The sequence below is a fragment of the Protopterus annectens genome, chromosome 7.part0, assembly GCF_019279795.1.
Source record: "Protopterus annectens isolate FY-2018-M chromosome 7.part0, PAN1.0, whole genome shotgun sequence".
NCBI lineage: Eukaryota > Metazoa > Chordata > Ceratodontiformes > Protopteridae > Protopterus > Protopterus annectens.
In genome coordinates, this window is record NC_056739.1 from 1233327038 (window position 1) to 1233340553 (window position 13516).

The 13516-nt window shown below is 42.7% G+C and overlaps 1 protein-coding gene across 1 annotated transcript in view; it reads left to right on the top strand.

Annotated features, from left to right (window-relative positions):
- Positions 1 to 13516, top strand: part of LOC122806154 (ubiquitin-conjugating enzyme E2 Q2-like) — an 800789-nt gene that overhangs the window by 743438 nt on the left and 43835 nt on the right. The window contains exons 11-12 of the mRNA XM_044076390.1: positions 2926 to 3021; positions 3180 to 3246. Of these exons, the coding sequence (XP_043932325.1) occupies positions 2926 to 3021; positions 3180 to 3246 (163 nt within the window). The remainder of the gene's footprint in view (positions 1 to 2925; positions 3022 to 3179; positions 3247 to 13516) is intronic.

Sequence of the window (13516 nt, forward strand, 5' to 3'; positions counted from 1 at the left end):
CATGATGTTCCTCTTCAGTCTCTGTTTGTTGTGCCACATCTGCATAGTTTTGTGGACCTCTCCCTTTTGCCCTGTTTGATGTCCTTCACCAAAATGAACAGAAGTTGGCTCAGATCTGAACCCTCATGCACACCTACTGCCTTTGCGAACCCCCTCTGTGAGAGCAGTCACTGTTAATAGCTGTCATTGATCCTTGTTCATAGCCTAAACTAAATCTACCATTGTTTGTCATTCCATACAGTTGCAGGACTGTCCAGAGCTTTATTGGGACCTTGTGCTTTCTTCAAATCAAGGAATGGCCAGTTGGTCTGCTTTGTAATTTAAAGTTTCCTTATTCTTCAGTCATTGCCTCTCTCACCATACCACGATGAAGTCATTTCTGCTGTAACACAGCCAACATCTTGATCAAAACTGTCATGACTTCGTCAGAGGCTAATTGTTTCCCTGGCTTCCGTAGCCATAGTGAATTTTATTCTTCTAGAGTGGGCTGTATTTCCTCTTTCATTGTAGACAGCATTTGGCTGTGGGGGTTTTCTTCATTCAAAAGCTTCTTGAAGTACTCCTTCGTCTGCCCTTGATGTCCTCTGATCTGGGGAGCAGTTTGTTGCTGTTGTCCTTTATGAATGATGACTGTTGACAGTCTATCATTGCCTTTCTACCTGATGGGATTTCTTTGTGCCCTCTGCTTAATCAATTTTATTTTCAGAAGCTGATAATTTGTTCTTTGCCATTGTGACTGTTGTCTTAGTCAACCAGTGTTCCTTCTAAACCTAGTCTGTATTTTCTGTTTTCCGCATATTTCTCTATTCTCTTCTTATAACTTCTTGGACATCTCCATTCCACCACCAGCTCTCCTCGGGTACTGTATTGTATACCATTCTGTACCACATATCTGGACTGTAAGACCTTTATGTACAGAGCTAAGGTATGGGAACTTATAACGATTTGCCACACCACAACATTGAAGTAAATGTATTTTGTTCAGTGTACTCCTTTTTGTAGGCATTGGTCATGTATGCACATTGTCATTTAACAAAAAATTGTCTTATGCCTTCACAGGGATTCCACTCTTCCCCAGAGTGCTGGTGAAGGCCATGGGGTACCAAACGAGCATGATTCTAATTCTTTCCCTAACCCATTTTTGGTACCACAAACCATGGTTCTCTTATGTCTGAGACTGGTTAGCTCTTTAAAATTTATCTTGAAAGTTTTGCTCAGATCATTTCCAAGGCTTGTGAAATCCCTGGAGAAAGATACCAACACATTACTTCTGTGGTAGGCAGATCCCACTGAAGGATTTTCACCTCTGTTTTTTTCGTTGTCATTTGTTTGTGTGAAAAGCATCAGGTTGAAAAGTGTACAGTTCTCATGTTTAAGGAAGAAGGTGCTGAAGTGTACCACCTTCCTGCTTAGGCTGTCACTTATGCTAAGGGCATCAGAATTTCAAGCTCATATATTTTCCAAACATTTTTTACAGTGTTTTTTTCCAGTCAGTACAGATTGGCTCGAAGAACCATTCCGTTCATGCCCAGAGATGCATGTAAGATTGCTTTGATTCCATCCCTCCCACTCTGTTTTCTTCCCAAAACCTCAGAATAATGGGGGAAGATTACTGCTTTCTTTGGATGTGCACACGCACTGATATACTGTTTGGCTAGTTCTAAGAAATGAAGAAAAAAATGGGCTTACTTTGTTTCTTTCAGGAAATAAAAATGTGTTAAAGAATTACAGTCTAGTGGCATTTTGTCTTGTTAGTCTTCATAAAAAATGTGTAGACCCCAAGGTAAAATCTTGGGAGTTTAATGACTGTTGTATACCATTTTCAGATGAATTTCTGCACAAATGAAATGAGGCAAGCTACCAGGATTTTCAACCATCATAAGCCAAATGCCTATTCCAGAAGCAGGACAGACTTTGCTAGTGCTGACCTTAAGGCTTTGCATCTTCTCACCCAGGACTGATGTCAAGATGATTAATTCTTTAGCATCCTTCCTGTGTTTACAGATACTACTACGGTAGTAATTTCTTCAGTGAATGTAGCAAAAGTGTGAATTACTTGGACAGTAGATGTTTGAGTCCAGGGGTTGCTGCTACAGTCGCGATCCCTTTCCCCAAAAAAAGGCCATAAATTCCCCTTGGGGGATGAGACCTGTATAGCTTTCCCCTTTTCTGACTGTGGGCACAGCAAAGGCTCCCTTAGTTGGGAATTGCCTGTGGCTCAGGGTGGTGAGTTTTAACTCTTGGACAGATGCACGTTGCAAGCATCCATATTACGGACCTGTGTTGATCTCGCACATGTATGCACGTACTCATGCGCACATATGCACGCACACATTGTCATTGGTTGTTCTCTCTTCTATATTACATTGATGTGATATATGGCATTTTGAGGAGACTAGCCCACTTGTGGGGGTGGAGAGGATCTAAAGCTGAAAGTCTGTCTGGCCAATACTGGAATTTGCTTGTGGTTGTGCCCATGTTTATGAATACTTACTACATCAGTAACCCTTTAACAAACTTGGTGCTGCTTTGTCAGATCTGTGTATTCAGCAGCTACTTTGCAAACATTTCCTTTAAACAGTGTTTTTGTAAAAGTTTTATGTGAAGCTGCATCTCAGCAGGTTAAAGACATCCAGAGCTCCAGTTTGAATTGAGTTGGTCCTAGAGTAGGCCATATTTGTATGGTAGTTCTGACTAGTCCTTTTTGCATTCTTTCCCTTGTCAGGACTTCAGAATGAACTACCTGGTCTACCCCTAAGCTTTTGCTAACCACGTCTCTCTCAAAAAAGTGCAGTAAATGGACATTGTCAGACAAGTTTTTTTTTCTTATTTTGTTTTCTGACTCATAATGAGAGTTACTGAATTTATTCAATTTGGCTTGTGTTGTTTTTAAACTGTTTTTAACAAATGTCTGTCTCTTTCTAGGGCTGGAGCAGTGCCTATTCAATTGAGTCCGTCATTATGCAAATTAATGCAACTTTAGTGAAAGGAAAAGCCAGGGTGCAGTTTGGAGCAAATAAGGTAAGGAGTTTTGTGGGCCTTAGAATGTTGCCTTTCCTTTTGAAAGGACTGTTGCTGTGTGATAATGTATTTGTAGATTCCTTATTGCATTATGATGTTGACTTGGACTGGCGTATAGTTCCCCATTTAATAAAGAATTTTTATGTATTTTCCTTTAGAACCAGTACAATCTTGCAAGAGCACAACAGTCCTACAAATCTTTAGTTCAGATTCATGAAAAAAATGGTAAGTTGTGTTTTGAAGTCTTCTGAAGCTAAGTACCCCGTTGGGGGTCCTTTTTTCTTGCTCTAACCGATGTCAGAAAAAGTTAACAATAGTCTTGCCTGTGGAAAGCGAATACCTCACAGAGATTTTCATTCTTACTGCATCTCCTGTGTAGGCCCAGACCACGACTTCCCTCTCTGTCGGTTTTGTGCCTGGTTTAACGTCCAAACCATTAGTCGTCAGGCTATCTTTGTCACTAAATTCTTTTGCTGCCATTCTCTGTATTTCGAAATGGCTTCGATAAGCCATCTGACTACCGATCTTCCGAAAAAAAAACGTAAAGATAGACCGCATAGGTCCAAAACTGCCGACGATGCTTCCATTAAGCTAGCTGCCAGTCCGCCGGTACTCAGTGTGGTACCTTTGCAGCCCCTGATGCCTGCTTCTACAGATTCGCAGGCCTCTGCTGTGACCCATTTGGAATCTGGTATGCCGCAAGATACTTCGACTATGGAACCTGTGGATGTCTCTACCTTGGATGAGTTCGGAGCCGCTATGCAGGCACTGACTTCTGAGGGTATATTCTGACCTACTGATGTTCAAATTAAACCAATGACTTGGTTTTTAGCTAAAACTACAGAGTTTCTGAGGCCCAGAGTATGCACTACACCTAGAAAACAGACTTAAGCGCATGCTCAAGCTCCCATGCCACAAAAACATGCTTAGAATGGCTGAAGACCTTATTACCCTAATTAGGGGAAGCCAGCCTTCCCCTGATAAGAGACAAAAAATTGAGTTTCATTCTGAGTCTACAGACCAGGATTCCTGTAACTCTGGTCCTTCTGATTATCAGGACATGCCCTTATCAACCTATGAGGATTCAGATGCAGAAGAATCCATTCCCTCTGCCTCCCCTCCAGAGGATTTTTCTTTTGGTGAAACCTTGCATACCATTTCCGCTGGGAATGCCAAGACTACCCTCAGTCCAAAAAGAGACTGAAAGAATTTTTAGAGTTGTTTCAGCGCAGGTCTCTAGCTATACCCCCTGTCCTGGATGTTGTAGATGATGTTTTTGTGGAATCCAGTCTTTCTCCAGATACTTTACCCCCGGCCACTAGGAAACCTGACCGATGCTACAGAGTACCTGATTCCAGAAACTTTCTCCAAGAATCCAACTGCGGATCCAGAGACCATTTCCCAGGGACCTAAAGGTATTAAGGCTACTACAGCCAAAAACCCTACCCCTTCAGGCAGGGATTCCAGAGCTTTAGACAGATGGGGTAAGAAAGTATATACCTCTGCAACTCTTGCCATCAGGGCATTGAATTGCCAGTTTCACATGTTGAAGTACAAGCAGCATATTGTGGAACTAATTAAAGAAAAAATGGTGTTACTTCCAGATTGTGCAGAAAATAAAGATTTACAAGAGCTAATGCATTCTGCAAACCAAGTAAGCATACTTTGCAGTGTGGCTTTGATGCCCTAGAAGCATCTTGCAGGGCTGCAGTCACTGGGTCTGTACTGAGAAGGCATGCTTGGCTGAAGGAACAAACCTTGCCAGATCATGTCAAATCCAAATTACTAGATGCTACTTTAAATAAGGATTGTTTATTTGGAACCAAAGCAGAAGCGGTTCTTAAAAAGATGGAAGAAAAAGCTAAATATATGCAAACTGTTAAAGAATTCTTACAAGTGCAACCACCTAGATTTAGCAGGCATTGGCCTTCTATAAATTCGTCCTTTCCAGCCTCTTCCAGGCCTTCACAGACCAAACCCAGGGGAAACGGGCCACCCAGACTACAGTCTCAGGGTATGCAGAGATTTAAACAATGGAGTGCTCCCACCTCAAAAACAGGGAGTGGTAAGCTGCCCCCTTATGGAAAAAGTTTGCAATGGCTTTTCAGTTATCCTTCCCAGCCCTGCCCAATTACATGTGCCCCTAGGAGGAAAACTTGCCCTTCATGCAAAAAACTGGATGTCCATTACTCAGGACAGATGGGTCCTAAACATTGTATCCCAGCGGTACAGATTTTACTTCCATACTGCCAACCCCAAGCGGGTTTCCAGACCTTCCTCCAAACCAGTGGGCAGAGGCTCAAAAGCAAGTATTTTCCCTGCTCACTATCAGAGCTATTCAACCTGTTCCAGTAGAACAAAGGGGGCAGGGTTTCTACTTCCGACCTTACCTGGTGCCCATATAAGAGGGCTCTTGGCACCCAATCCTGGATGTATCAACTCTCAACACCTTTCTAGTGGTCCCAAAATTCAAAATGCTTACACTGCAGCAGCTTCTCCCAATGCTAGCCAAGGATGCCTGGTTAGTCACTCTAGACTTAAAAGAAGCTTATCTGCACATACCCATAAGGGAGTCATACAGAAAATATCTATGCTTCAGGGCAGGCTTTATGCGCCATCTGTTTTCTGCACTTCCCTTTGGCTTATCTACTGTGCCCAGAGTATTTGCAAAGTGCCTGGCTCCAGCCATTGCATACTGCAAGCAGAGAAATATCCAAATTTTCCTGTACTTGGACTGCCTGATTCAGGCGGACAGTCCAGAATTGTTACTTGAGCAACTGCCATTTGTAAAAAGCCTTCTCACTTCATTGGGGTACACCATCAATGAAAAGAAATCACAACTGTTGCCCAGTCAAAAGATTGTATTCCTGGGCGCAAGCTTGGACACAGTTTCCCAGTTGGCATTTCTCACTTCAGAAAAACAGGTCTATCTGACAAACTACTTGAAGCATATGGCCACCAAAACCCAGCTCTCTGCAAGAAAAATACTGCAAGCCCTAGGATTCATGGTCTCATGTATTCTGCAAATTCCATATGCAAGACTGCATATGAAGAAACTTCAATGGTACTTAAATCTTTGGTGCCAGCATTCTCAGGACCTGGAAACAGTCATTCCCAATCATACCTTGTCTAAGGGCAGAGTTCCTTTGGTGCCAGAAGCCTGCAACCACAACAAGGGACGACTTCTCACTCTACCCCTCTCCGCCCAAACCCTAACAACATAGGCATCAGACTATGCATGGGGGGCTCACATGGCAGGCAAATGCATTCAGGACCACTGGAGCCCAGCCCAGATTCTCCTGCACATCAATCAAAATGAGATCATAGCTGTACAGAATGCACTGACAGCCTTCAAATACCTAATCCTTCCAGGACAACTATTTATAAAAAGACAACACCACAATTATGTGGTACATAAACAAGCAGGTGGGAACCCATTTTTACCTACTCTGCAGGTTAGCCATGGCCCTGTGGAACACAGCCTTGAGCAACCAAGTGCATCTACAAGCTCAGTTCCTGCCAGGCAAACAAAACGCACTGGCAGACGGCTAAATCAGAAATCTAGACCCACATGTGTGGAAGTTGGAGCCTAACACCTTCAACCTTCTGATCCAGAGGAGGGGGACTCTGGAGGTGGACCTATTTGCCTCTCTCGAGAACCACCAGTTGAGCAAATTCTGCACCAGGAGCTGTCACAGCAGGGCCTGGAAGGTGGATGCCCTATCCTTCCAATGGGAAAAACCTCTCAGTTTATGCCTTCCCCCTCTGCCCCTACTCTCAAAAGCACTGCTCAAGATAAAACAGGACAGGCCAAGGGCAATTCTTATTGCCCCAAACTGGCCACGGCAGCATTGGTACCTTCTCTTGAGCAGTCTGACAAATAGTGCCACCCTGGCACCTTCACCAGACTCCTACCCTGCTGTCTCAGCAGGAGGGACAGATTTTGCTTTCACAATTGCAATCCCTAAACTTTGCAGCCTGACTTATCCCTTGAATTACACCACCAGTAGCCCTCAGCAACCAGGTGCTGGACGTCATTCTTGAAGCCAGAAGGCCTAGTACTAGGAAATCCTATGCTGAAAAGTGGAAGATATTGTTCTTGGAATCAGTCTCAAGGGAAGGACACAGCAGTGCCCTCCTTACCCCTAATCCTGGATTACCTAGCAGAGCTGCTCCACAGAGGCCTAACCATTTCCTCCATTAAGATCCATGCCTCTGCCATCTTAGCTCATAATACTGAGCCACCTCTGTTTTATCACCCTCTCATCAAACTGTTCCTGAGAGGGGCTAACAACTTAAGGCCCCCCTAGGAGAGCACCCACCCCTGCCTGAGACCTTAACCTTTTACTGGAAAAGCTCTCGCTTCCCCCTTTTGAACCTGCAGAGTTAAAATTCCTCTCTTGGAAAACAGCCTTGCTTTTAGCCATAACTTCAGCAAGAAGAGTGTCTGCGTTACAGGCACTAATGGCTGTGGAACCCTTTATTTTCCATGCTGACAGGGTTTCCCTCAGGATAACCCATCATTTATGCCTAAGATGGTGTCCAGTGTGGCTCTAAACCAAATCCATCCATTTGCCAACCTTCTTCCCTAACCCTCAGAATAAAGGGGAACGGATCCTGCACTCCTTGGACGTGCACACAGCTCAGGTTCTACCTTGATAGGACTAAACCTTTCAGAAAATCTGACCAGCTGCTAGTCAGCTTTGCTACAGTGGCTGAGGGTAAGGCCATTTCAAAGCAAACTGTTTCAAAATGGATAGCACACTGCATCCATTTCTGCTACAAGCACCATGGAAATCCTACTCCACGGGGACCACGGGGGATCAGACCACATTCAACTAGGGCTACTTCGACCAGGGCTACTTCCACCTCTACAGCATTTCTCAGGGGAGTCCCTACGAGAGACATCCTGGAAGCTGCAACCTGGAGTTCTGTACACACCTTCACCAAGCATTACCACTTACCATTCTTCTCTAAATCCAGAGCTGGATTTACTACAGCAGTCTTGCAAGACCTACTAGCCAGCCCTAACACACTTTGACTGCCTCCACCCTTCCTCAGCTTTGGGAATCAACCCAGGTGTGATGACTGCAACAGTAAAACACGAAGAACATAGTACAGTTGTGTACACTTATAAGTGTAGATGTTTGAGTGTATTCACTGTTGTAGTCCTGGTTCCCCCTCCCTCCAGCCCCCTGGCTTTCTCTGTCTTTCTACCTCTCCTCTCTATGACCATTCCTAATGGCATTGGTATTTACTTTTTACTGGTTCCCCACCATATACTAGCTTCCTATTTGGAGCTTCTGACATTTGGGGCAAGAAAAACTGATGTAATGGCGTTGGCTGCCTGTTTTATACCCCTGATGACCTGACGTCATGAAGAAGCGACAGCATCCGACGCAGAAGTCCTAAGACTCTGGTATTCGGGCTGACTGAGGGCTACCTGCAGGCAGATAGCCCCAGTGTGATGATTACAACAGTGAATACACTCGAACATCTACTTTTATGGTAAGTGTACACAACTGTACTTTGTCCATGGTACCAGATTATCTCTGATACATGCACATGTACGACAAGCACCCCTGTGGTCAGTTTGGAGAATTGCTCATTCACACACAGCATATCTTCAGGGTATAGGAGGGAAAAAGTGCCCACCAAAAACAACGTGAATGCAAATATGATGTGCATATTCTGCACAAAAGGCACCCCAGCTCAGAACTGGATAACCAAGTATTCTGTGTTAGGAATGCTAACTGCTCAGACTGCTTTTTTATTGTTTCAAGTTTCTATTCATCATGCCGTAGATGTCTGAGCTACTGGTTGAAACAGTATCTTGTCTAAAATATGCAGGATGTCATTTGGTAAAAGTATTAACTAGAATCTTATTGTCTTTTCTGCCAAAATTTTAACTGGGCATCCCTTTGTCAGAAGGCAGCTCATCTTGACTACCTTGAAGTGAAGAGACACACACTCCAGGTATGCATAGTTTATCACCACATGAAATAAAAAAGGTCATTATTTAGGGGAAAAGTAGGAAAGCTTCATTGGCTAGATTTTGAGAGCATCGTTAGGGGGGGGAATATCATGGAATCTCAGATATTCAACCAACTAAACAGGGAGACTTTACTCAGTATATTGCTGTAAAACAGCATATGCTGTATTTCCATTCATTGTACTTACTCTTCTTTCCTGACAGTTCACTCTGTTTTAGGCAGTTGTGCTGTTCTTACAAGCACCCTTGTGTATGTCATACCTCATATCCTCTCTCCTTTATTCCAGCCTGTTTCATGGCTCTGCTTGACCAGCGTCTTCCCTTCCCATCTGATAGTATTGCAGCAGAGTAGGAAGCTGTGGATCCCCATATTAAACACTTTCTACAAGCAGACAGTCTTAGTGCTGTTTCCCTGTGCATAAAGCATGATATGCAACACTGAAAATCACCACATTTTCCATCTTTCAGAAACAATCAGTATCCATCTTGCACATATTCTGGGAAGCCTGACAGCCCATGCATACTATGTTCACCAGCAAAATTGCTCCTGGCTGTTTTGTCCTTTTATTCACCATTATTTCTTTCACGTACACCTTGGTAGTCCGCATTATCACTAGTTATTTCTGTTTAGCTTTCACTCTTGTCCCACTATCTTTTTTTAAAGCACTTCTTGCCCCCCTGCTTCATCCTGTGGCCTTTCTACCCACTGCCATATCTCCATCACCAGGTTGCCAGCTTCACCATTCTACAACAGACTTTCACCAGTACAGCTGTGGCTGGTCACAGCACATAAAGGCATCCTTAGTTTGTATTTAGCTTAGGTGCTATCCTGTTAACTCCCAGTACAGTATCTGTAACTTTGCCTGAGGGGTGGGGTGTGCAGTAGGGACATGAGGCATATCGCCCTGCCTCTAGAAAGGTTATGGCCATTATAGTGGAATTTCAGAGCCCCAGAAATATCAGGTTTAGGCTATCCTGTTCTAAGAAATTCTGGCCCAGGTGTTGAGCACCTTTTATCTAAGATAGGACTACCACTTGAATCCCAGTATTTTTCTTCCAGTAGCTTCTGTTGGATTTTGAGGATGCCTTAAGCTATCTTGAAAATTTTTGCTCATTGCACATTTGCATCGTAGTGGTAGAGGCTGTCTTTTTAGGTGGAAAATTGTATCCCATTCTCATTGTTCTTAGAACTTGCAGGACTGCATGCATTATCTTAGGTTCTTAAACACCAGATAATGTTAATGTACGTAGCACCAAAGAAACCCTCATTAGCTGCCTCCAAATCCTAGGCAATCTCCTTTTTTTTTTTTATGACAGTCTGTGACCATTGCAAGTTATCACTAAGGCTGTGTATTACTCTTGAACCATTCTTACTACACACTAGTCATTACCTCTTATTTTAACTCACCACAGTAATTCCCACTACATTATTAGAAGACTACTCAAATATTTTTTCTTTCACCTCCTTACTCTCCATTCTGCCACATTATACCTATTAAAGTAGCTGTCTCTGCTGGCGTAAATACGTAAACGTATGACTACAAATACTTCTCGTACAGTATTTTGTCTCTTCTCCCTTATGTAACCTTTTTCTCATTCTGGTACTGCATTACCTGAGTAACACCCCAGATTCTCATAAGAACTTGTATATTAACTATTACATTTTCTGTTTGCGTGTATTCCTTCCTCATTATGCTTATGCCATTATGTTTTTGACTTTTCTTGCATGCTGAGTGCTGTATTGCATTCATTTGATACTTCCTTTATTAAGCTTTTCTCTGAGACACCACTGAGAAGGTATACCATTTTGGTTCAATCAGCCTGTTTGACTTAAGGACAATGAATACTGAGTTTATTTGACATTTATAGAGATGTATGGCTCTCTATGTGCATTATGACATGGTGGAGGGGAAGACTTTGCTCAAACTGTGTAATAGTGTAGACCCATTTTAATAGTTTCCTTGAGTAGCATTCATCCTCCCTACCCTTCCCAGTTTGGCAAATATTCTTGAATGATGCAGCAAGTGGGCAAGAGTTTGTAGTGTTTAAGCATGCTATGACATCATGCTCTAACTTCATAAGACCACCTGAGCCCACCATTTCTTTGCTGCTGCTGTCTCAGTCCAGACCTTGATCCTTACAGGGTACTCTTTAAATTCCGGGACTTGGTCACAATCAGTGGAATAACTCAACTAAAGTGTAAATGTGGTGTGTAATGTAATTCACACTCCTTACCTCAGTGTTATTTATTCCTGATAGATATATATATATATATATATATATATATATATATATATATATATATATATATATATCTATCTATATAAATATATCTATATCTATATATATATATATATATATATATATATATATATAAATATATGGTTCCCCTTCACAAGATCGAATGGATGGAAGCTCGAAAAAAATAAAAAGTTAACTTACCTTATTGCAGGGGGTCAGGTCCCCGTGTACCCTAGCAGTTTAAATGTGAATGTTCTATGACCGCACTATAGAGGAGGAATGGAAATCTTCTGTTTTGCGCTTGCGCGTATAGTGCAGAATGGGAGATTTCCCTTTCCTTCACTATAGTGCGATCTCGGAGTAGGTATATTTAAGTAGGGGGGGGTGTGGGGGTGCAGAGGGGCGAAGCCCCCCTGTGAAAACATTTGAAAGGTGTTAATTTTTTTTTTGGTCCCTTTCATATGTTCGAGTTTTTTTTAAATTCGAGATTCTTGTTTCGAGTTTAGAGAAATTCAATCATATGAAGGGGAACCATATACTGTACCCGTCCTTACCCATGTCTTTAAGTCAAGTTTAATATCTGCTTGTCACATAAGTTGCATATAAACTGTTTGCATGCCAAATGTTTTGTGATTTGAATTTAATATAAGGTTGTAATATCACCACAGAAAAAGTGCTTGTTTTATATTTTTATATTGTCAATACAAAACTCTGTATATATCTATATGCTATCTGTATAATGTACTTTTGTACGTAAAGTCTGTCTCTAGTATCTTAAATGTGTGTGCTGGAACTTTTCTCCCTAGACTTCCACTGAGAATGGGCTTATCCCAGTTGGCCTTTCCCAGTCGATATAGATAACAAGTCTGATGTTACAGTATTTCCTCTACTATGAGCTACATTGCTTATGAAGTTAAAAAGGTCTGAAAGTGATCCTCCTAGCTGGGGTGATATCCACTGGGAGGTAGTCAAGTCAAGTAGAAGATTTCAAGCTAGCTGAACAGGTCAGTTTGAGGGATGGTAGAGTCATCTTTCACATAGCAAAGCCCAAATCCCAATTTTTTTTTTTTTTTTTTTTGGGGGGGGGGGGGGGTTAGGCGTTGTAAACTCCAGATTCAGTGGTTCCTTTGAGGAATTGTCTGAAATGTAGTGGATGAAGTGGCACCCAGGCTGATGCCATTGATAGATGCAGCTTAATGGAACAGTATGTCAGCCCTTTGACAAATCTGTGACAAGTAGTGGACAATTACTCTGACAAGGTAAGTTTAGTGATACCACACTTTTTTTCCTAGCTGTTGCAGCAAGCTGAGAATCTCTTCTGTTTTCTCAACTAGGTATTTATCTTTTTCATCGTCATCATCAGCCCCCTTTTCCCATTTTCTACATGGGGTCGGGGTATCATGTTAGGTTCATAGGTTGGTACTAGGCTATCAGCCCTAGGGCCTATACAAGCCTAGCCATAACAATTCCCTGGCTATTTCTTCCCACATTATTTACTTTCCTGGACCCCTGTCTAGCAGGGCGACTGACGTGATCCCTGGGGTGAATTTCCTTTCTCCCATCCAGTCGTCAAGGTTCCTTTTGAAGAGGTCCAAAGAGGCACTCTGCTTGACTTGTATGGGCAATCTATTCCAGAGTCTGGGGAGTCTCTGGGTCAGGAACCTATCCCTCCAGCATGTTTTGTTTATTGTGATGACAAGGTTTAGATCCCTGGAGCGTGTAGCTCTGAGGGATTGGGATTTCTTTAAGTGTAGCATGTCCAACAGCTCTGGGTTTGACATGGCCTTGTATGTTAAGCAGAGATCGCCTCTGAGTAGACTATATGCGACAGAGTACAGCTGGAGTTTAAGGCGGTCAGCGTAGGGCATCTGCTTTAGGCCTGTGATTCTTTTAGTGAGGTATTTCTGAGGCCTTTCCAGTTGTTGCAGATGTCTTGAGAGGTACATACCAAATGGGGCGTTGTATTCTATAATGGGTCTAATGAGGGATGAGTACAGTGGGACAATGACCTCCTTTTTTCTGGATGAAAAGCCCTTTGTGATGAGGTGTGCCACATAGAAGGATTTTTTGACTGTTGTGGCGATGTGGTTATCGAAGGTGAGACCACTGTCCATCTGTGTCCCTAAGTCTCTTATCACACTTTCTGTGTTTAGTGTACTGCCACCTATATGGTAATTCATGGATACATGTTTTTTCCCAAAGGGGATAACAATACATTTCTTGGCATTGAGCTTGAGCCCATGGCTCTGGCACCAAGCATCT